The sequence below is a fragment of the Ochotona curzoniae genome, unplaced genomic scaffold (genome assembly GCF_017591425.1).
Source record: "Ochotona curzoniae isolate NIBS_2020 unplaced genomic scaffold, NIBS_Ocur_1.0 contig_1, whole genome shotgun sequence".
NCBI lineage: Eukaryota > Metazoa > Chordata > Mammalia > Lagomorpha > Ochotonidae > Ochotona > Ochotona curzoniae.
Window position 1 is genome coordinate 42797084 of NW_024464918.1, and position 25315 is coordinate 42822398.

The following is a 25315-nucleotide window of genomic DNA, read 5'->3' on the forward strand; positions in this document are numbered from 1 at the left end:
TATAGCAGTGCTTCATATAGAAAGCAGATTATATATCTGTAAAGCATGCTGCAAACATTTTCCTCCTGTCTCTGGGTTATATTTTAACTTTGTTTATGATATCTTTTATTATACGTAAGATTTAAAATAGCTTTTATAGCTTCTGAGTTCAGGATTTTACTTAGTAAATATTTTCCTATACCTAATATTATAAGGATCATCTGAAATAATGTTCTCTTTTGGTATTTTATGGTTTTGCTAAATATAATATATTGAATCTTCCATTTAAAAGACAGAGAGAGATAAATTTTCCATCTGCTGTTTAATGGCTCCAATGCTTGTAACAGTTAGGGCTGGGCCACATAGAAGCCAGGGACCTGGGCCTCAGCCTGTGTCCCCCATGTGGAAGGGTTCCCAGTCATTGGCTATCACTTCCTGCCGCCAGACGTGTGCTTTAGCCAGGAGCTAGATTAGAAGCTGGGGAACAAGGATATGGGGTATGGAAACCTCAACCACCATGCCAGATATCCATCCTTATTTATTTGGAAATTTTAAAATGTATATATTATGATTTGGAGATAAACTTTGCTTCCACCCCCTACCCATTATATTTCTCAACTTAACTTAAAGAATAGTCTACCCATTGGCTGGCACAGTGGTCCAACAGGCTAATCTCTCTGCAGTGCCGGGATCCCAGATGGGTGCTGATTCTAGTCCCTGCTGCTACACATCCAATCCAGCTTCCTGCTTATGGCCTGGGAAAGCAGCAGAGGACAGCCCAAATCTTGGGCTCCTGCACTCATGTGGGAGACCCAGAAGAAGCCCCTGGCTCCTGGCTTCTGATGGATTTAGCTCTGGCTGTTGCAACCAGCTGGGGAGTAACCAGTGGATGGAAAATCTCTGTCTCCTCTTCTTTCTATAATTCTGCCTTTCACATAAAAATAAAGAAATATTTTTTTAAAAAAGATAATCTACCCAAGAAGGGGTACAGCTCAGAGATAGAACATGTAATTACAAAAGAATAGTCTACCCATTACTCATTATTTTCAACACCATCATTCTGGTAAGACAATTTCTCACATACTAGATTTTCAAATACATTGGGACTTATTTTTCTGAACTTTGCCTTGAAGATGGCCTCCCGAGTGATTCTAGTGCAGTTGAGCTGTACAGTGATTTTAAGGAACCTTGGATTCTAGGGTAATCATTCAGGTGGATTTTTGCATAATCTTTTTAAAAAGATCTATTTATTTATTTGAAAAGCAGATTTACAGAAAAAGAGGGAGTGAGGGGGAGGTAAAGAGGGAGAGAGGAAGGGAGAGAGGAAGGGAGAAAGAAAGGGAGAGAGAAAGAGACAGAGAATGATTGAGTTTTCTAGCCACTGGCTCATTCCCCAAATGACTGCGACTGCCAGGGTTCAGCCAGGTCAAGCCAGCAGCTTAGGACTCTGGGTCTCCCACATGGATTGCAGTGGGCCATTTTCCTCTTTCCCAGGTACATTTGCCAGGAGCTGATCAGATATGGAACAGCCATGTCTTGAACCATGGGATGCTCACATGGGATGTTAATATCGTGGATAGTAGCTTACCCTACTGCACCAGACCTAATTTTTGCATATTCTTGATTCTAAGTATCATATCAAAATTGCCAATCCTAGCAATATGCCCTTTACTTTTCGCTTATGAAGTTGCAATGGAACGAACTCATGTGAATAAAAGATTCCTTTTCAATCAAAAGCATTTCTGAGTGTTGAGATTGAAAAGATCCCATTCCAAGGTACTGAACTTGCTATAACCTCAGGTCACTTTGTCATGTAGTTCTGTCCTCCAGTTCTTTTGAACTACCTGTCAAAAAGGAAGACCTCGTGCAAACATGAGTTTTCCGAGTTATTCCATCATCTCCTAAGATCAAACAGTTTAGCAGTCAGAAGTGCACTAGGCTGCCTGTAGTCAGGCAACAAACCTGTCCCCACATAGGTAAACTTTGACCTGAGTTTCTGACCCTGTGGAAAGGTTCTTGAAAACCTTTGGTTTGTGCTCTTTAAGTGGAGGAACTGTATGAGGTCTTGTCACAGTTTTCTGTGGCTGAAGCAAACACCTTCAGTAAAGCCAGGAAGAGCAGGAGGAAGGGGGAAGGCTGCTAGGGAGCCCCCACTGCTTATTGGGGTGCCTGGCCTTGAGTCCTCACTTGCCTTCTTCTTCTTTTTTTTTTTTTAAGATTTATTTATTTATTGGAAAGTCAGATATACAGAGAGGAGAAGGAGACAGAGAGGAAGATCTTCTGTCCAATGATTCACTCCCTAAGTGAGCGCAACGGCCGGTGCTATGCCGATCCAAAGCCAGAAGCCAGGAACCTCTTCCGGGTCTCCCACACGGGTGCAGGGTCCCAAGGCTTTGGGCCGTCCTCGACTGCTTTCCCAGGCCACAAGCAGGGAGCTGGATGGGAAGCGGAGCTGCCGGGATTAGAACCTGCACCCATATGGGATCCCAGCACACTCAAGGTGAGGACTTTAGCCACTAGGCCACTGCACCGGGCCCTTCACTTGCCTTCTGATTCCAGCTTCCTGTTACTGTGTCCTGGGGGGCAGCAGCTGATGGCTTAGCACTTGGGTCCCTTCCATCCATGCACAGGACCAGCACTGAGTTCTGGGCTCCTGGCTTCAGTCTGGCCCTACCCTAGGTGTTATAAGCATCTGGGCAGTGAACCATCTAGCTATCTTTCAAAGATAATCTAATTTAAAAATTGAAAAAAAGAAAGCAGGAGGAGGAAAGACAGAGGGAGAAATCACAGACAGGCCACCACTCTCCATCCAACTTCTCCTTTGATAATATCTCTCCACCTCGGCACAAGCTTCGGATTCACTCAGTGCATAGCCACGCAAATTACTAGACGAGGATACACATTTTTCTGGGCTCCTGTGGCATTCACACATTCCTTCCTCTACTGTATTTTTTTTTTAAAGATTTATTTATTTTTATTGCAAAGTCAGATATACAGAGAAGAGACACAGAGAGGAAATTCTGTCCGATAATTCACTCCCTAAGTGACCACAACGGCTGCTGTTGCACTAATCCGAAGCCAGGAACCAGGAACTTCCTCCAGATCTCCCATGTGGGTACAGGATCTCAAGGCTTTGGGCCATCCTCAACTGCTTTCCCAGGCCACAAGCAGGGAGCTGGATGGGAAGTGAAACCAATGGGATGAGAACTGGCACCCATATGGGATCCTGGTGCATTCAAGGCAAGAAATTTATCCACTAGGCCACCATGCCGGGGCCCTCCTTTGCTGTTTTGGCTGTTGCTCAAATAGCTCACTTTTGCACCTGTGTCTTTGACCATCCCCTTGATAAAACATTAAGTTTTTTAAGTGTCTTATTCACTTTTACATGTTGGTAACAAACAGCAAACAGGGCTTAGGGAGGCCACCATTCATACTTTTACCTAACAACAGAACTTTTCCTGTTGTCATGAGTCTCAACAATGAGCCCAATAGGGCAGGAGTCTCATAGAGCACATGGAATCTCTTCTGTTTGTCTTCCAGATGATATAAGAATGAGCGAAGTACCAGGATAGACATGTTCAAACAAATGAGAGGTAAGGAAACAGGAGCAAAAGGGCTTGGCTTCCTATTCTCAGTAAACCATGGCTCAGGATTACTGTTTGTTCCTAAATATTAGCAGATGAGTGAACAGAGAGGGCCCTGGAGGTTGGAGGCCGCATCTGCCTAACCTGGCCTCGGCCCAAAACTAGTTGAGCAGCTCTGTGTGCAAAGCAAACCTTTGCAGAAGGTGCCTGGCCAAGGCCTCAGCGGCTTCTTCTCCTGGGTCTGTGCGGCTGTGTGTTTCCTCCAGAGGTCCTTGGGTATCTTCTGTTAAAATTAAGATGTTGGGCCCGGCACGGTGGCCTAGTGGCTAAAGTCCTCGCTTTGAATGCACCAGGATCCCATACAGGTGCCAGTTCTAATCCCAATGGTTCCACTTTCCATCCAGTTCCCTGCTTGTGGCCTGGGAAAGCAATCAAGGATGGCCCAATGCCTGGGGTTCCTGAAGCCATGTGGGAGACCTGGGGGAGGTCCCTGGCTCCTGGCTTCGGACTGGCGCTGAACTGGCCATTGCACTCACTGAATCATCTGATGGAAGATCTTCCTCTCTGTGTCTCCTACTCTCTGTATATCTGACTTTGCAATAAAAATAAATAAATCTTAAAAAAAAAATCAAAATGTTAGGGACCCAGAGTGCTAGCCTAGTGGCTACAGTCCTTGCCTTGCATGCACCAGGATCCCATATAGGTGCTGGTTCTAATCCTAGCAGCCCTGCTTCCCATCCAGCTCCTTGCTTGTGGCCTGGGAAGGCAGTTGAGGACGGCCCAAAGCCTTGGGACCCTGCACCTGTGTTGGAGATCCAGAAGTGGCTCCGCCTGTTGTGGCCGCTTGGGAAGTGAATCATTGGATGGAAGATCTTCTCTGTCTCTCCTCTCTGTATATCTGGCTTTCTAATAACAATAAATTTGTTTAAAAGATCAAAACATTAGAACACAAAATTCTCAATTTTGAGAAACTGAATAGGGCAGCACTGAGGCCTGGAAGAGGCTCAAAGTGCTGTGTCCCACAGGGTGGGCAGGGAACTGCCACAGAAGACACTTGATGGGCTCCAGCTCCTTATATGGTCATGGTCTGATCAGGTGGCTCTTGTGATTGGCTGAAACTTTGCTGAACTTTGCTATCTGTGACAACAACTCCTAAAGTAGATTGTGGTTTTGTTCACATATGAAGTGAGCTTGCAGGTTTTTCATTTGTGATCTCAAATTGCTCCCTTGCACAGATGCTCCAAGAACTGAGGCAGCTGCAGGCTGGCGGCCTCCGCTTCTGTTGTTTTCATAACTGATAGACTTACAGGTGTTAGTACTTCCTGTTGGCTCTCAGATAAGGTGTTCATATTTGGCACTACTGTATGTTCTTGCAAGTAAGTTTATTATGAAAAACACATCTAATGGCTGGTGTTATGAGAGTATATTAAGACACTGACTGGGATGCTGGCATCCCTGACCATTGTGGCCATTTTCGAAGTAAACAAACAGGTGAGGAACTTTCTCTTTCTCTCCTCTCTTTCTGTTTCTCTCTGTAACCCTGTCTTACACTTAAACGAATCTTTAAAAAACACAATTAAGTTTCCGTCTAGTCCCAATCACTGACATAAAATTAGTTGCTAGCGTTTAGCTCTGCATTTTTCCTGAACATTTTTAATACAAATTTAACAGTGAGGGTCAGATGACTTTTTTGACATCTTACATTTTTCACTCATCAGTTTATCATGGATGCCTGTTAAGCAACACTCATGCATCTGTTACATCACTGTTAATACATGTGCCACAATTGAGTTAGTGTAAGTTCCCTCTTGTTGGGCACTTAGATAATTTCTAACTTTTCACTATTATAAGTAATACTGCAAGGGGCATTATTTTAGGTAAGTCTTTGATCACCTGTTTAGCCTGTCAAAATAAACTGGTAAGTCCTGACAGTCTACTTTCTCTCTCAAATCCCATAGCAATGAGGGTGTCCCAACTCAGCCCTAAAGCTTTTAGGGAATGATGGGACAGGTTTGCTCCTTCACTGTGTGTACGAGGCAGGCGTGGTTATCCTCTAGTTCTGGCAAGTTTCAGCATCCTTCCAACGCTGCGTCCCCCAGGGAGCTCTGCCCACCTTACAGGCTTCAGGGACTAGTGACTCAGCTCAGCAATAATTCTTCATCTCCCCTCTTTGATTTGTTGTGAAAACATGTCGTTACCGTTTTCTTCTCTCTTAGGAGTTTTTTGATGTGTGGCCAGTTCTGATGGGCGAGGTTCCACCTTACTCTGGTCCCAGGACTCCGGATGGAAGGGTAAGATCTCTCCTTGGGAACTTGCAGTATGAGCAAATCTTCAAGGGAATCCAAATGCAAGACATGGTGGTCCCATTGAAGATCGGGGCTTTACTGCACAGGTATTCATCTTTGGGTTAGGTGAGCTCCTGAAAGTATCCTAATGTGCCACATCTGTCAAGCCAACCTTCTTGCAAGGGGTTTCAGTGACTTGTGGGGCAGACCATGAAGGAATCAACCACCCACTTCACAGATGAGAAAAGCATGTCAGAAAGGACAGGCCTCCCATTCAAGGACTCACCAAGCAGGAATTTAGGATTTTGGATTATCAGCTCCGGGAGGAAAGTTCATATCTTATCTAGAAGGAGGGAGCCAGAGGGCCAATTCCAGGGAATAAGCATGCTTGCGTTATATCCATCTGAAACATTTTTTGTTTGTACTTTTAAAAATATGAATTGGTGCCTAAGCCTTACTAATCAAATTATCTCCCATAGACTCTTAGTTTCTTAGGCCCTTTTGAAAATGGGGAAGGAGCAGTTGAAACTGAAACAACAGTTCTTCAGGGTAGGTTGCACTGGAGCTGCACATTTGCTGCTTCCTTGCAACGCGGGCTGAATACTCTCACCTGTTCCCATCCCCACGTCTTGACGTGAGGAGCAACTGCCCTGCTCACAGAGGTCCCTGTGAGTGGTGGATCTTTGGTCTTCTGGCATTGTATGGCAGTGAACAGGAGATACCCTGTTTCTGGAGATGCTGGGTGACAGGATGCAGCCACAAAGTGGGCTGAACAGCTGCGGCCCCCACCCAGCCTGTGGAGCCTGTGTGGTGACAGAAAGGCCATGGCTGAGGCTCACAGGATAAGCGAGCAGGAGGGCCATGCCCGGATCCACTCGGAGGGCTCTTCCTGTCACACCTTCTTGCCCAGGTGAGATGATGTATCAGTCTCTCCCAGGAGAATCCTAACCTGCCCCAAACAAAGGGCCTGGTGTGGGTGCCCGTGTGGATGTGGGAGTCCCAGCTGATGCCCTCCGAAACACAGCCCTTGGAGAGGAAGAGGTGGGGAGTTAGTGACCAAACTCTGTGCCCCTGACAGGAAAGGGGTCTATCAGGAAGATCAGCAAGGTCACAAGAGCTTGGAGGTGGTCCATGAAAAGGGCACCAGGAACACATCAGTGAGCATTCCTCCCAAAGACAAGATTTCATCAGGGGCTACAATGTCAGCAAGTGAATCTGGAGCTACATCCGAGGTCAATTCCAAGCGAACCACAGTTCCGTCCCGGAAGCCACTACATCTACCAGTAAAGACTCAAACTTTATAACAAAGAACCTCTGAAAGGTCTGTTTGCTGTGAAACAACTACAACAGGAGGAAGAAAGGAAACAAAGTCAACATTGACCTTAATCTCTTAAACCAATTAATACGTCAGTGTCTTTGTGTGGCAAGACCCACCCTCACTGTTTAAAATCTAAAAAAAAAAAAAAAAAAAGGAATGATGTTAAGAGGGGCAAGGAAGAGGGAGCAGGGGAGATCTTTCACCTGCTGGCTCACTCTCCAAATGTCCAGAAAGCCAAGGCTGGGCCAGGCCATAGCCAGGAGCCAAGAGTTCAACCCAGATCTTCCCACAGGTGGCAGAAATCCAAGTAACAACTGCTTCCCAGGGTGCACATTATCAACTTAGACTGGAACCTGGACACTCTGACCTAGGGTGCGGGCATGCAAAGTGACGTCTTAACCACACCTGAACCCAGCACTGTTTCTGGATGACACCAAGTCTGGGTCATTGTAGGAGATGGCACTTGTTTCCTTTTAGACGCACTCTGCGGAGAAGTCCTGCCCCAATTCCATGTGAGTCTGCCAAAGCAACACAGTAGAAGAGTCAATCTGTTTTGTATTTTGCCCATTTAGGAGTGAAAAAGTGGCATTAACTGTTTATTTCTGATGAAAAAGTGAATGCGAAATGTGCCACTTTAGCAGAATCAGCTAACCTTAAACTACACGAATCTGCTTTGTTGATCAGAGACTGAAGTCAAAAGCTTTAAGATCAGCTGATAAATTCTATAGTGATGAAAAATCTATTGTTATGTCTACTGAAGCTATTTCCAACATGGAATTCATTCACAGTAAGAAATTGATAGGATGCTATTCTGATGAAATTTATCAGACACAGGTAAGCACCGTTCTGGAGCTGAAGATGCAACTGAAGGTTTTGGATACAGAATCAGTAGAGGCTGTTAATTGAAGAAAGTAACAGATAGCATGGGCTATGTTCTTCACTACCAAGGCAGAGCAGGGGAGACAAGTATCCAGAGCATGACATGATTGGCCAGAAGTGGATCTTCTGAAAGAATGTACTTGGGGGCCTGGCAGCGTGGCCCAGTGGCTAAAGTCCTTGCCTTGAGGGTGCCCCTGGATCCCATATGGGTGCCTGTTCTAATCCTGGAGGCCCCCTTCCCATCCAGCTCCCTGCTTGTGGCCTGGGAAAGCAGTTTAGGACAGTCCAATGCTGTGCCATCCTGCACCAGTGTGGGAGACCTAGAGGAAGTTCCTAGCTCCTGGCTTCGGATCGGCACAGCACTGGCTGTTGCGCTCACTTGAGGAGTGAATCATCAGATGGAAGATCTTCCTCTCTCTCTCTCCTCCTCTCTGTATATCTGACTTTGTAATAAAAATAAATATATCTTTAAAAAAAAAAAAGGAGAGTGGGCTTGGAGAGAGACAATCAGAGCTCTGTATCTGGCTGGTCTCACTTTCTCTAGCTGGTAAACTGGTGTGATCAAACAGACCTATCTGGTCTGTAGTAACTAAAGGGAATCCCAGCATGACACACAATTGGTACTTCAACATGCAGTCATAGCTAGCTGGCTTGACCCTCACTGTCTGCCAGCTACTCTGCCTGGATTATGTCACTTCCTCTTCTCAGCAAGTTCACCCAGCACATGTCCCCACTGTCCCTGCTAGACAGTTGAGAACAGTCAGAGAGGCCATGCATTCAAACACAGGGCACTTCTCCCTCAGTCCTTAAACCACGCCTTGGACGCTCACTTTGGCCTCCTAGCAGGACTCTGGCTCTATACCTGCCATGTTCTTGGTAGAAATACAGCTTTTGTCTGCATTCTAACCCATGAGCCTCTCTGACAGCCACTACATCTTCCTCCCTTTCCTTTTAAAAATGAAATAGTGTGTGCATATGGTTTAATTTTTAAAAAGTTGTGTGTGTAGGAAGTGTTTTAAGTTTTAAAAAGTTATACAGGCCAATTAGGCTTCCTGGAGAAAAACAACAAAAAGTGGTGTTCACGTTTTCAGCCTGGTAAGTTTCCATGGACCATGACGTGGCTGAGGCAGTAGCGCCTTCAAAGCCCCTTGTGTTCCCAAGTTGGTGGCTCTGCAGAAGCTAACAGAGGTGATCTTGATGACTCGGCTTTGACTTTCAGAGGCTCCTGAGCACACACATGAACGCGGCCTTGTGGGCCTGCTGGCTAAGCAACAGGGACGGAAAAACCCAACTCATGAAAACACACTGACTTTTTTGTTACATTTTGTGAAAGCAAATGGATCCTCCTGTAGGCTTTGCAAAATGTCTGTTTCTGACTTTTCTAAAGAGCCTTATGGTCTGGCACCTCCTGGCTAGGGCAGCCTGCCAGGTCCAGGGAGCCCCAGGTGTGCTTGGGTGTGCAACCTAGCAGCAACACAGGACAGCTGGGCTTTAGGAAAGACTAACAAAAAAGAAAAAAAAAATCAGAACAGTCCTGGTCCTGGAACACCATGTCTGCCCCTTCCAGCCGAAGTCCCAGAAGATAATGCAGCCATCTTTGCTTTACAGAACTGCTTACAGGGCATACATACTGTGAGGAGCCAGAAATGTGTTTTGAGAAAATTCATTCACGTTTATTGGAAAACCTCATAAGTAATGATTTTTACAGGAGCATGGAAGCCACACCTTCCCTGCTGGGTGTTATCAGCCCATCTTTCCAGGAATGCCTATGCATATGCAGATTTTCAAGAAGTATGAGGGCACTTAAGAAAGGTCATGGAGTTGAAGCCAAGAGTTTACTTTAACGTAAGACATGTTTCTCATAATATGTGGAAAATTCATACTATGAAAAATGCTATGCATGGATTTCTCAGTTGTTTTTGCACCAATACGTTCAATTCTGCTTATCCAGGCAATTTACACTTCTTTTTGAAAGGCAGGGAGACAGACAAAGTTGCTTCTATCCATGAGTTCACACCCCAAATGCCTGCAGAGGGTGAGTGCTAGAGCAAGTGGAAGCTAGCCCTGTGGACTCAATCTGGATCCTCTTTATGAGTGTCAGGAAGCCAATGAATTGAGCCAGCACCACAACCTCAAGGAGTCTGCATTGGTGGGAAGGTAGAGTCAGCCACCACAGCTAGATACCAAACCTGGACAGTCAGTCCTAAATAGGATGCGAGAGTCTTAACTGGTATCTTAACTGCTATGCTAGCTAGGTTCATGGTCCCCAGGAACTTTGTAAAGTACTGTTGCTATGTTCCACTGTCAACCAATATGGTGATGGTATTTTCTTTTCTCATTTCACTGTATGTCTTGTCACCTCTCCCAAGAGCATGGACTAAATTGTCTCCTGAAGGAAAAATGCAAAATATCCATTTCATTCAGGTATAGCTAGTCCCTAACTCATGACTTAAGTTAGGCCAGCTGGCTAATGATTTTCCCACTTTGCAATGATGCACAACTGACAGGCATGCAATAGAATATTTTTAAAATTCTGAGGCACGTCAGTCATTTCTCCATGGGACCGAGGGGCCAATGGGCCACATCAGCTTGCTCTGCCAGTTCCCAGCATAGGCAGAAAAACAGAGTGCTGGTTAGGAATTTCTGCCATTAACCCAAGATACTAAGATATCATTAACCCAAGACACTATACACAGTGAGTCAGACAGGAGGTCTTTATTCCAGCGAGGGAGGAGGACAGTGGGAAGGAAGAGAAAAGAGGGCAGAGGAAGATGGTTGTGGGAAGGGAGAGAGTGCAGAGGACAGAGACAAAGAGAGGTCTCCTGACAGTGACAGGAGAAGGCTTCTAGGAAGAGAGAGGGAGCCAAGAGCCGGGGAGAACTGAGGGTCAAGAACCAAGAGCCTCCTGAGTGACTTGCTGCATAATGGCGAAAATTCCTAACAGTGCCACAGATTCCTTTTAACCCAGAATTTTAACCAAAATTCAAAGAACAGGGCCTGGCGCCCTGGCCTAGTGGCTAAAGTCCTCACCTTGAACACAACAGGATCCCATATGAGTGCCGGTTCTAATCCTAGCAGGTCCACTTCCCATCCAGCTCCCTGCTTGTGGCCTGGGAAGCCAGTCGAGGACGGCCCAAAGCCTTGGGACTCTGCGTCCACGTGGGAGACCTGGAGGAAGTTCGGATCAGCTGAGCTCTGGCTGTTGCAGCCACTTGGGAGTGAATCATCAGATGGAAGATCTTCTCTGTCTCTCCTCCTCTCTGTATATCTGACTTTTTAATAAAAATAAAATAAACCTTAAAAAAAAAAACCACAGAGGGCTGCAGTTGCCGCCTTGACCTGGGGTTGATGAGAAAGACAGAGAAGAAAGGCAATGACTAAGAGTGAAGCTGGGTCTCTGTGTCCACTCTGCATCTCTTAGGGCAGCTTTACACAGTTAGGTGCCAGGCTTTGTCTGGGGACACACATGCCCACAGGGGCTCAATGTATGTCAGGAGAGGCTGAAGTCCAGAGCACACATAATCAAACCAAGACTATAACAAGGAGTCTTTTAAACTCTGAATTAGTCTTGGCTTCCTTCCATTCATCTTGCCTCCCCTCTCGGATGTTTCCTGTTCTAGAGGTTGCGCTCCCCAGGAGTTGGGCGGGGGGCAGCCTCAGCCACCAGCTATGCAGTTCTAGCTCCTGCTCTACCTTTAGCCAGAGCTTCCTCCTGAAGTGTGGGGATGCTACAGCTGCCAAAGGCTCAGGGCTCTGAGAAGCAGGGGGTGTCTGCAGGAGGCTGGGGTGTCTGACTGCGGGGTGGGCTTCAGACCTCCCTAACTGTCAGGAGTTCCTCTCTGTGGAGTTTCTGAGTCAGGAGGCACTGGATGGGGCCCGGGTATCTGAGCAGTACCTCTCAAAATACCTGCAGGAAAGGAAGAGTTGTCACATCGGGGTTTCTAAGGTGACATCAAGGGGGCTAATATAATTTGACAGCAAGAAGCAGCCCCTCCCCCTCCCAACTCCAACAGATATAAGAGCAAAAGAAGAAAAAATTGGAAACATTCGTCCCACTTACCTTCCTCTGCCCTCCCCACCCTGATCAGTAGCCCAGATGGGCATATATCCTTCTCAATTACGTAAATAATATTACCAATAAAATTCAACTTGAAGAAAGAAAGGAAGGGTTGGGGGTTTTGTTTATTTTTTAAAAAGCTTCCAAGCCATTTCAGACTGGTACTTTTCAGTATATGACAAAAGCACAGTTGCAGAAAAATCAATTATGTAAAGACAGACAACATTTGCGTTCCTTTTTATTTTTTACTAAATGAGATTCAGCAGACCTAACCTAACTCAGCTTTTTAAAAGTTTTGAGTTGGTGATTTAGTTTCTCACTCGCCACGACAAGGTTACAGACTGTCACTAGCTCCGAGACCCTGCTTTGAGCAGCCCTGTTCTAGGCAATAGTGCCACAGATGCTATGACATGATCTGAAACTATTAACCTTGTGTGCCAAGCCCCATGTTCTGGCCTTGGTGCTGTCTTACTGTGCTTGAGTCTTTTCCTCTTCCTACTGCTAGGTTCCCCTTTGAAACATATTCTGGGGAGTACAGAGGACCACAGAGGGTAGCAGAATTTTCCCTGGAGAGTTCAGGAAAGGAGCCACTGGCCAACATCCCAATGCAATTGGATGAATCGACTGAGAGAATGGGAGTTTGAGTGGTGCTAAGAGGCTAAGGCAATACAGAAAACTCATTTAGAGTAATGAAGTAGGATTGGGGAGGCAAGCCTGTAAGCAGTGACCCAACGCAAAGAACAGCTGAGTGGTAGGCTTGGAGGAGAAAGAGGACCATGACTACGGACAGTGTTCTGCATGGGGGCTGACCGCTAACCCTGATTCTAAATAGGCGGACGGCTCCAGTTCTTTTTCACTCTCACTGTGGATCCTGGTAGCAGTCTTTCTCTCTCTTTGCCATCAATCTCCAGGGCCCTGTAACAGGTGCCAGCTGATACCAAGGAGTTCCAGGAGTCAGCACAGGAGGCAGCCGTGGCTGCCCTTAGAGGGGGCTGATGGTCAGATGACAGTGGAGAAGCAGAACTGTTTCAGGGCCACACCCCTGTTGTGGTTTTGTTACTCCTGATATACCATTGTTGTTTTTTTTCTTTTGTCAGGAGATCAATTTCTACAAGGTCATTGACTATATCTTGCATGGCAAAGAAGACATCAAAGTGATCCCGTAAGTGTCATCTCAGAGTACGCTGAATTGCTGATGTGTTATTATTATGTGCACAAAATACTCATTCCAAGAGCAGCATTGACCAATCCCAATAGAGTTGTACTACCCTCGGTGAGAGGCAGAAGGAGCAGTGTGGAATGAAGAGGCTCTCCTGGGGAGAGCAAGAGTCCCCAAAGGGAAGACTCAGGCTGCAGGCCTGGAAGAGAGTCAGGTGCTCTAAGCTCCAGCCCTAGACCCTGTGTTGACACGTAGCCTACCTGGGCCTCAGTTTCACATCTATAGAATGAGACTTGGCCATCGAATGAGGGAACTATGAAGGAGACAAAGCAAAAGCAGGAAGCTGGCAAAGAAAGTAACTCCTAGTATCCTCTTTCAGTGTGGATGATGAAAAGAAGAGGGAGGAACTCTCTTGAAAATATTTACAGCTGGCTGGAATTCAAGAACCATTTGAAGATCTGACTAGTGGTCCACCACCTTACTATACTCTAGGATGAGTTCCTTTTTTGGCCAGGGGCAGGGCAAGGAAGAGGTTGGGGCCATTCTTAAAAGTGATGCTGCCTTCAATGTATTGAATGTATCAGATAAACTACATGGCAGCTCCATTTGACCTGGCTCTCTTTTCACTTAACAGCAGACTCCTGGAGGCTGCACCCTGGCTTGTGGGTCAGGGGAAGGTGGGATGGGGACAGGAACAGACACCTGTTGTAGTCCCAGAGCCCATTCCTGCAGTGGGAGGGATCCACTGTGAGTCACCCTAATCCTCACACAGTGAGCAGGACAGTGACACTGACTCCACCCTGGTCATGAGACTCAACATGAAGACACCCCTGTCACTTAAGAAAGCAGGTTCTCAGGTTTCCCTTTCATTGGTTGAATATAAGATGTTGCCCTAAGTCTAGCTTTCTGGGTGCTCTCTGTTCCCTTGCATTCCTGCTTGTGTAAGGACAGATTCTTGAATTCTTTTCCAGCTTCCTCTTTGTCTTTTTTTTTTTTTTTTAAACCAATGCCTACTCTTTAACTGTTCTAGTGTCTGTTTCTAGGGCTGGGTTTGATGACATTCCTTTACCTTGTCTTGATCATGGTCATGGTTTGATCCTTACCTGTCAAGTATCACATTCTACTAGCCTTGGACAACATTCACCTTGCTGCCTTCCAACCAGTTCTTAATTTATGTCCCCTATTGTGCAGTTTGTTGTTATGGGCACATTGTTTCTAATGCAAACTGCTGAGCCAGCCAGGGCAGGCGAAGGTTGTGCTGTGCTAACATGATCTGGAAGCCTCAGCAGCATGACCAACAGTTACTTTACCACTTCATTCAGTGTCAACTGACAGTTGGTGGGTGTAGCTGGGGACAGAGTATGTGGATTGTAGTCAGGCAGTACTTTCTGATATAGCATCTACTGAAGAGTGACACCTTGATAAAGCATCCATCCTTTTGAATCTTGCAAGATTGGCAAACCTCGCCAGGGAGAAGAGAACACACAATGGCTCTTAAAAACAGTCCATCTGGAGGTAACATGCATCACTTACCCTCAGTTGCATTGTCCAAAGCCAGTCACTTGGCCAAGGTTTACTTCTAGCAGTTGAAAAGTACAATCTGACCTTGGACCCAGAAGGAGGGGCTTCCTTAAAGGCAGTCACAGCATACCAAAAAGCAGTAGTAGAAATAAAACTAGACATTTCCTCATGATAAAGGGGTCAGTCCACTCTGACATGACAGCCATCATTTTGGGGCACTGCCTGATTACAATCTATACATTCTATCCCCAACCACACCCACCAACCGTCAGTTGACATTGGCTATTCACACTGCTTGGCTTCATGATCTTGTTAGCACAGCACAGAGGAGGAAAATTAAATAGTAAGCAAGTGACTAATTCAGGCCTAAACAAGACAAAGCAAAATCTTAGAACATAGAGCAGAGGCAGGCATTTGGAGCGTCTCACTTGAGGCCCACACTCCTTATTATGGGGCCTGGGTTCAAGTCCTGGCTCTGCTTCTGATTCTGGATCCCTGTTATTGTGCATTCTTGGAAATACCAGGTTATGGCTCAACTACTTGGGTCCCTGCCTGCCATGGAGGAAGCTTGAATTGACTTCCAGGCTCCAGACTTTAGCCTGTACAAGTACCAGTTGGGGAAATCATCTGGGAAATGAAGCAGATATCTCTGCATCTTCCACATTCTCTCTGCCTTTTAAATAAAAACAAATAAATTTAAGAAATAAAAATTAACACAGAGAAGTTAGGGGAAAATACAAGGTACACATTAAGATATTCAACTCCAAATACATCAAGTTTCTTTAACTATAAATCAACAAGCTGTTCTACTTAAATGACAAAGATTGCCAGCATGGATAAGGAGTTCTATCACATTTTGTTGATTCTAAGATGTAGAATTTACTGGTTTTGGACATTTCTTAAATGGAATCCATCACATTGTACAACAGCTGTCAGCTGTCAGGCAGTTGTGATGTAGTTGTCCTTGTTTGCCTAAGTATGGACTTGATCATAACCATCTATGTTGTAACTTCAGTTAATAATGTTGAGCAACCATTGCTGGATGCTACCCACATTGAATTTAACTGCTACACAAAGTCATTTAAAGAGATTGTGCAATGAAGCAACACTGAAATAAAAAAGTTGTCTGAAGTGGCACAAAAAGACAGGGGAAAGGGCAATATATGATAGTAATCTGTAAGCAAGTGCTGAAAGTGTAATGATATGAATAAAGTAAAAATTAAAAGTGATTTTAAAAGCATTGCATTACAGATAAACTGACAACATTCTAGCTTTCTCAGGCACACCAAAATGATCCATCAGAAATGATTACTTCCTATATATGATGAAATATCATATATTCTGTTTTTGGATGACTCATCTGAAAGATAAGCATATAGAGAGGGCAAGTGAAAGACTGTAAAAGGTACATCATGAACTTGTCAATCAAAAGAAAACAGTTTAACTGTATTAAGCTGAGGCAGAAATAGATGTTGTGTCAAAGAGGATTAGGAGCGATAAAGATAGTCACTTCTTAATGATAAAGGGGTCACTCTACCTTAATATTACAGGAAGGTATCAAAACCCTAAGTCTACACACGCCTCCCAACATGACCTCAGAAAGTATAATGAAAGAATTGATAGAAATATAGCTCATATTCACTGATAGAAGCAACAGTTTAAAATAAATCCAATGTAGAATGAATAACATAATTAACATAGCCAAATAGATAACACTGCTCACTAACTCAGGAGCTCTTCCGGGTCTCCCACAAGGGCGCAGGGTCCCAAGGATTTGGGCTGTCCTCGCCTGCTTTCCCAGGCCACAAGCAGGGAGCTGGAAGGGAAGCAGGGCCGCCGGGATTAGAACTGGCGATCATATAGATCCCGGCGCGTGCAAGGCAAGGACCTTAACCACTATGCTATCGTTTCAGGCCCTAAAAGAATATTTAAAAAGGCAGTTATGATGCAGGGATTGTGGTGCAACACACCAAGACATTTACAGGACAGAACAAAAAGATCCCCAAATACATATATATATGACTGCTGTTCAAGAAAAACGCTGTTGCCAAGCAGTGAGGGAAAGAATGGTCTTATTTAACAAGTTCTGTTTGTGGAAACATGTTCCTATATGGAAAAAAAAGGAAAAACACTCATGAATAAATTACATAAGCATAAGTTCTAGGTCTAAATACAAAATGAAAAACTATAAATCTTTTAGAAAGTAACCTAAAAGGACTGCTGCACGATTTAGGGATAGAAAAACAAACACATCAATAATAAACAGAAAGATACATTGGACCACATTAAGAGTGAGAGCTCGGGCCCAGTCGTGTGGCCTAGCATAGTGGCTAAAGTGCTTGCCTTGAACGTGCTGGGATCCCATATGAGCACAGGTTCTAATCCTGGCAGCTCCACTTCCCATCCAGCTCCCTGCTTGTGGCCTGGGAAAACAGTCGAGGACAAAGCCCAATGCTTTGGGACCCTGCACCCATGTGGGAGACCTGGAGGAAGTTCCTGGCTCCTGGCTTTGGATTGGCACAGCACTGGCCGTTGCGCTCACTTGGGGAGTAAATCATCAGACAGAAGATCTTCCTCTCTATCTCTCCAGCTCTCTGTATATCTGACTTTGTAATAAAAATAAATATATCTTAAAAAAAAGAATGAGAGCTTTTATTTAAATGGAAAAATTCCTTCTAAAAATGTGTTTATCTATTTTAACACAAAATGTTGTTTCAAAAACCATAGTGGCTTAAATCATCAGTAGCAATTTATTCTGTCCTGATTACATATTATTCTGTGGCTCAGCGATTCAGTGGCTGGACTGGGTGGTCTGAGTTTAGGATAGTTGTGAGGTTGTCGTTAGATGTGATCATGAAGGTCTGCTGCCCGTGCTCACTGGTGCTGCCGGCGGGGCAGGAAGCTTCATTCCCTTCCAAGGAGCCTCTGCAAAGGGCCACCTGAGTCACCTCACAGCATAGTGGCTTCCCCAGAGCAAGCACATAAAGGCCGCAATGTCTTTCCTGATCTAATCTCAAAAATGACATGCTCATTTCCACCATATTCTACTGGTCCCAGAAAGAAGCCTTCTGTCATCAGAGGGGACTAAGTAAAAGCAAAACACAGAAGGGGAGAGCCGCTGAAGGCCAGCTAGGAGACTGGCTACCTCACAGAGTGAAAAAGGCAAACTCATGGCATGAAGAAGATAATTGCAGCCCAAATAATGGATAAAAGGCTCACGGCAAAAATATGTAAAGAACTCCTATAAACCAATAAGAAATAAAAGAAAGAAGAAGAATTTCACAATAGAACAATCTAAATGAACAATATATGTACGGGGACTCCACTGTAGTTATTTTTCAGAGACAAGCAGAAGAAACACTGGAGGAGAGGCCTTCAGTCCCTAGCAGAAGGGCTATAACTACTGAACACTGGCTGAGATAGGCAGCAAAGGAAGGTAACAGCACGACTGGGCATGTACCCATTCGTAACATCACCTTTTAGGAGACAGAGTGGCTTTATCAGAGCTGAAGAGATGAGTGCACATCTGATGACCCAGTATTTTTCTTCCTACGCATGGGCGACAGAGTGCTCATGGCAACACTGTCTATATTAGCTCCAAACTGGGAGGAGATGTGCATTTACATCTTAAACATCGTTTATTTACATGTTTGAGAGGCAGAGAGAGAGAGAGAGAGAGCGAGAGAGAGAGAGAGAGATTACACCCATTTCACACCCCAGATGCCAGCAACAGCCAGTCTGGGCCAAGGCCAGAGCAGGGAGTCAGAATACAATCCAGGTCCTTCATGGGAGTGGCAGGATCCCTACTTGAGTCATCACCGCTGCTTTGCAATGTCCCAGGCTGGAGTCATGGATGGCACCAAGAGTCAGACTCTGGGCCCCTGTCACAGCAGGTGGTCATCTTGCCCACTAGGACAAACAGAAGCCCCCATGAACATTTCAATGGAGAAACTGTGCTCCAGAAATACAGAAGAAAACTAATTCTACACAATGAGCAAATTATGCCAACATGAAAATAAAGCTAAAGTGATTGCATCATTCAGTCTAGGTTAGGTTAAGAAGAGATAAAATTAAACAAGGAGGTTCAGGAAAACACACTTGGGTGGTAAAATTCTATGGCAAGCACAATTATTATATTAGCATAATGGTTACCTGTGCAGTTAGAGATGAGGATGTGACTGGGAAGGCAGGTGCTGACATTGCTATTCCTGGTGTGCATGTGGTTTCATAGATATTCGCAGTCTAAGGATTGTTGACAGTTTCATGTGTGTTACTATTTGTGGGTTTGTCCTCTTGGTGAAGAAGCAAAAAGTAATCAGCCACCCTTGGCTTCCAACAGGGACACATGAGAGACGCATCACTAGGTGGTTTTGTCAACATGCCTACATCACAGAATGGACTTAGACAAACTGAGAGGGCTACAACGTCACTGAGTGGTATCATCTTGTGAAACTGTGTGGTCTGCTGTTGACCAGAATGCTGTGTGTCACATGACTGAAACAGCCTAAGCCACAGTACACCCTGGTGGGGGTCAATAACTACAAACAGCACTTCGAGTGCTTGGGGCATGGAGTTTGCCGCTGCTTTCACAGTACAAAGCTGCCAAATTCCTGGCAGAAGCGGCTGCTTCTGATTTTGCCCTGCAGCCAACAACAACCTCTGGAGTGAATGTTGTCTTTCTGTCTTTGGATAGTTAAACTCTGCAGGCAGCCCCTAAAAGAGTCTATTCATTACCCTCTTCTGGGTGTCTAAATGAGGATACTGAGGTAGCTGCCAACATTTTGGGTTTGGTCAGGTGTAAAGAGCACAAATAAGTGCAGAAGACCAGCAGAGAGTACGGGGAGCGCAGGCCCACATTCAAGGTTTTAGCCCAACAGTCTCTGCTTTGAAAGTCATGCCATGCCCTCTGTCTGATTTTTACAGGAATCCACCTCCTGACCACTGGGCTTTAGTAAGCGGTCTCCCCACCTACGTGGCTCAAAATGGCCTGGTAAGTAAAAATCACTTGGAAGGGGGAGTTTTGAGTCACAGGGAAGAGCTAAAGAATTTCAGATTTGGGAGTGAGAAAATGATACAAAGTTTAAGTCTCTAAGACTCTGGGTCTCTCATTTCTTAACTCATTTGATAGTTAGCCAAAGCAATGATCAGGAAGTGGTGTTGGAGAAAATGCTAAAGGCTCAGAGATCTCAGATAGAAAGGTGCACACTCTCTCTGACAACTCTAGAGGCTCACGAGTGTGTGTCAGGGACAAAGTCACAACTGGCTCATCTGTGGGACTCCTCCTCCAAGATGAAGTCCCAACCTCACTCCCTGCTGCATTTCCAGTCATGCCACATTCAGTGGAGCTCCAATTCACTCCCTGCCCTGTACATCCCCCTGTCCCCCTCCCCCCCCACCAACTCTGCAGGGTGATGGGTGGAGTGACAGCATCCCTGTGCCTGCGAGGAGGGCTGTATCTGCCAGCTGAACATCCCCTATGCTCAAGCCTAGTCACACTGCATCCTTCCCCAGGCACACTCCTTGTAAAGCTGTCCATATTGCAGGTTTTTTTTTTTAAGATTTATTTATTTTATTGGAAAGCTAGGTATATAGAGAGAAGGAGAGACAGAGAAGGATCCATCTACTGGTTCACTTCCCAAGTGGTTGTATTAGTCAGAGTTGAGCTGAGTCAATGTGAAGTCAGAAACGAGCCTTTTCAGGGTCTCCCACGTGGGTGTAGGGTTGTAAGGCTTTGGGTTGTCCTCAACTGCTTTCCCAGGCCACAAGCAGGGAGTTGGATGGGAAGTGGAGCACCCCGGATATGAACCAATGCCCAGACAGGATCCTGGTGGATGCAAGATGAGGATTTAGCCACTAGGCTATCACACTAGGCTCTGCATCATAGGGTTCTAATGCACTGAATCTATTCTACATGTGATGTTCTTTGGAGATGCAAAGGCAGAAGAATCGGGACTAATCTCTGTTATGCGATCCATTATCAGTGGAGCAGATGTCTTTACTAACAGGTGTGCCTGTGAGATCATGGTAAGGAAATATATGGTGTATTATGAGAACACAAAGTCTGGAGCATTTGAGTTAGCCTTTAATTCTTAGAGTGCACTGGCCTTGACTGAGGTTTATTTCTTTATTGGAAAGACAGATTTACAGAGAAAACAGAAAGATCTTCCATCTGTTGGTTCACTCCCCAAGTGGCTGCATTGGCTAGAGCTGAGCCAATCCAAAGCCAGGAGCTTCCTCTGGATCTCCCACATGGGTGCAGGTTCCCAAAGCTTTGGGTCATCCTCTACTGCTTTTCCAGGCCACAAGCAGGGAATTGGACGGGAAGCAGAGCAGCCGGGATACAAACCAAATCCCACACAGGATCCTGGTGCATGCAAGAAAAGGACTTTAGCCACTAGGCTACCATGCCAGGCCCTCAAGTTTCATTTTACAAAGATAGGTATGGCAACTACACAGGGGCAGATAAATCAGTAGCACATGCTCCAAGAATGAAGTGAAAATAATCTCAACAAAGGCAGATGCACAGAGAAAATATCCACTGGGGCCAGAGTTCAGCTTGGCAATGAAAACTCTTGATAAGACTCTGATGTTAGGTAGTGCAGTACCTGAGTTTACATTTGGCTCCTAATTTCAGCTTCCAACTACTGTGTACCCTGGCAGTGGTGATAACTCAGGTAACTGGGTTCCTGCCACCCATGTGGGAGACGTGGATTCAGTTCCTGGATCCTGCTTCAAGCCCTGGCTTAGCTCCAGTTGTTACAGCTATTTCGGAGGGAACCAGCAGCTGGGATATACAGCTGTCTTGCTGTGTGTGTGTGTGTGTCCATACTTCGGTGTCTTTGCCTTTCAAATAAATAAATATAGAACACAACCATTATGCTCACAGCCACTGAGCACTTACACTAAGTAACTCACTAAATAAAAATATTCAGACTTAATACTCATGGAAACTTCCATGAAAGTTAGATGGAGAGCAGATAATGTATTAGATCTAATGCAGAGAATATAACACTGGTAAGGCCTCATGAATGATCATAAATGGAGAGCGAGGAAGAGAGGGGTCAAAGTTCACAGTAGGCTTCTGGGGTGGCTGGGCAGTGCTGGCATCTGGTCTGCAGGTAAGAGGGTGAGGTCCATTTCAGACCAGGTATGATGCAGACATTTTTTAGGAGCACATGTCTGGGAGACAACAGAGGATAAGATTCTAATGCTGCAGAGAGGTGAGGGATGGAGATGGAGATCTGGAAACGAATGGGACCAGATGGCACTTGAATCCATGTGCACAGGTGTAGAGCAGTGAGGCCAGGGTGCAACATCAGAGAACATCAGCCCATACGGAGGGGGTAGAGCAAGAGGAGTGTGTGAAGGAGAGACAAGAGCATTCAGAGGTAAAGTCTGGAGACCCAGGAGAGGCCAGGGTCATGGAAACCGAGCAAGCAGAACATTCCAACATGGAGGGAGCCCCAACTGATCTAGTGATACAAGCACTGAACATTCTCCTTGGGTTTGGCAATTCAGAGAGATCATTGGTCCTGTTGACTTGTGACCACCACAATAACATCCTTAGGAAACACTCCATAAAGAGAAAATATTGAGTTAGCTGATAGTATTCAAGTCCAGGATTGGCTGTCCCTGTGGGTTTGACTTCTGCTGAGGGTAGCAGATGGTGATGATGGAGCTTTGCAAAGGAAGGCCCCCGTAGGGAGCAAGAGAAACAGACACACACACACACACACACACACACACACACACACACACACACACACACACACACACACACACACACACACAGCCTCCCTCATCGTTGATAAGCAATCCTTCTGTGAGAGCTAGCCCCTGAGTTCACACCCGACAGTCACAAAGACCTCCTGCTAGACCTGACCTCCTGAAGGTTCCACCTTCCCTTAGCATCATCCTGGGGAGCATGTCTTTAACACTTAGGCTGCAGAGGGCCACCCATGCTCATATCCAAAACAAAGCAGTAGCCCTGATGAAACAGACCTGGTGTCCAGAAAAAGGCCAAAGCTGCTTCATGGTTCACTGAGGAGTGAATGCCCAATGAGAAGGTCGAGAAGGTGAGAGAAAAGAAGCAGGGGATGCCAGTCTGGATGGTTGCTATAGAGATCATGTGGCAGGTAGGGAGGATCCCATTTTCAAGAACTGGAGAGCAGTCACAGGCTGGGCAGAGGGCGGAGCCGTGGGAGCAGTTTCCAGGGAGACTACAAATCAGGATTAATTGTTGACAACTGGGCCAATCACAGGACAGAAGGACATTGCAGGGACAGCGCAGGCCTTGGACAGGGGCAGGGACAGCTCACCATCTGGAGCCTGATGGGCCACTGCTATAGCGACAGAGAGGGCTGCTGCAAGCCTATGGGGCACCTTTCTGAGAATGAAAAGGAGACACCTGTTCTCGATGACCAGAAAAACTTGGTCAGGCTCTGGCACTGTAAGAGGAGTGTAGACTGGGCAGTAGTGCAGGTGGCCTCTCAGCTGTCCACACATAATACAGGTGTACCCAGTGGTGCCATGGGCTAGTCTCTAGGGAATCATCTAAGTACCATCTGCTCCTTGTGTAGTAGAGAGAACTGGTCCATTTTTCAGAAGAGGAGCCTGTCAATATAAAACCAGATCTATACCACTTTACATTTCTTATTCTACATTGGAATTTATAGCCCTGTAAAAATCCCTCCTGTTAAAACAAAACAGAACCCAAATGTAATTGGGTCAATGATGTTTAGAGTAGCATTACTGATAAGTATCAACCTCTGTCGGCCTTGCAAGTTTCCTTGTGGGAAACCTGGGAGGAAAGTGACCAAAGGATGGGGCAGACTGACGAAATTTATTTCCAGGTTTTAGTTCTTACACATTCAACAGAGCAACAGTTTAAACTGAGTTTAAACAGGTAAAACTTTAGCAAAACATTAGTTACTGTCCTAAGGTTTAATTACATCAGTTTAAACTTATGTTGTGTCACTAGGATTAATCGAAATAGTTCAAACTCAGCATTCTGTCACAAGATTTAATTGGTTAGAGATTTACATTTCTTATATGGGCCGGGAGTTCCAGGAAACTTAACAAAGCTATTTTGATCTAGGATATTGCTTTATTCTTGGCTAAACTATCAACAAGAGCACCAGTGTTTATCAGGAAAGCACAAAATCAGGTCCAAGGAGTCATTGGGGGCAAAAGTGCATTCTGGGTGGGGAGCCCTCTGCCTTCTCCTTCCTGAGCCCATTCTCAACAGGTTCCCCTAGGCCTCTGCCATCCAGCTATGTTCTCAGATGTGATCCCACAGATAAAAATTTTAAAACATGAACATGCCCTAAATTGACATCAAAGAAGAACAAGAAAATGGCATATTGTCGCAGCCATTACTTCTGATATTTTCAGAACTTGGGATGAATCCAGGAGCAGGGCAAACAGGAAGAAGCAAGGTTTTTAAGTATTCGGTGGTTCTCCCCTTCAATATTATCAATTAGTAAGTCAGTGCTAGTGTATCTACCCCACGGCGAGAATGTGATGCCCAGGGCAAGGACATGGTATTTCTAGAAATGGCACACAGAGCCTTACCAGGTGTTCTATCAGCTCTGATCACAACTCCTTATTCCCCTTCATGGCTTTCAGATCTGTAACATCATGAATGCACCAGCGGAGGACTTCTTTGCATTTCAGGTAAGTCCTGTTTTATTTGCTGTCACAGTGGTAAAGTTGGTTCTCGCTCTCTCGAGCTTTCTCTCTTGAGCTCTAGAATTCATTAGATTCCACCTACTCCGCTAGAAACCAGTCTAAGTAGAAATCTGAGTGGAAACAGCCATGTTCTGATGGGAATGGGGAAGCAGCTACATGGGTGATTTTAAGATCCCCTTTGGTTCTAGCATCCACATGCTTTGTTTTCTAGCCCCAGGACCTTGGCTTCTACTGTTCTCTCTGAAATCATCCCAATTAGCTCTGCTCCTCAGTTACACCTTTAAATGCTGCCAGTGCTGCGAAGCTTCATTCTGATCCCTTGGCTGAATACCATTCCTTTCTTCTCAGGGTTTTCATGGACTCTTGCTTATAGTGTTTTAGTACCGGAGATTGTTTTAACCAATGTTTATGGAAGACATCCTCTGTGCCAAGCTTTGGCATAGTGCTACACTGGTTACAGCGGTGGTCCACATCAGCATGGTCTTCATCTCCATGGGGCTCAGCATCACAAGGAGAGACAGACACACAAGGGGGCCAGAAGAAGGGTAGGGACCCAAGGAACCTGACTTAGCCTGAGAGGAATCAGGCTACATGAGGAAAGTAAGCTGGGCCACGAGAGGGGACAGAAGACCACAGAAGACAGATGGTGCACTGAAAGGAAGCTGACAAGTGTGAGCAAGAGACTGAGGGGGCAGGTGACAAGAGCACTATGTGGGGGGACGCGGAGGCCAAGAGATTGAGGCAGCGTGGGACCAGGTGACCGCGAGGAGGTCAGGCCCTGATGGGTTCTTGTTACATCTTTTCCTTACTCTGCCTTTTATTATCCTTACCTCTGTTCTGGAC

The 25315-nt window shown here is 45.5% G+C and overlaps 1 protein-coding gene across 1 annotated transcript in view; it reads left to right on the forward strand.

The window, feature by feature from the left end:
- Positions 1–25315, forward strand: part of PDE6A (phosphodiesterase 6A) — a 59672-nt gene that overhangs the window by 11698 nt on the left and 22659 nt on the right. The window contains exons 5-8 of the mRNA XM_040972698.1: positions 5780–5854; positions 13200–13264; positions 19706–19772; positions 24410–24457. Of these exons, the coding sequence (XP_040828632.1) occupies positions 5780–5854; positions 13200–13264; positions 19706–19772; positions 24410–24457 (255 nt within the window). The remainder of the gene's footprint in view (positions 1–5779; positions 5855–13199; positions 13265–19705; positions 19773–24409; positions 24458–25315) is intronic.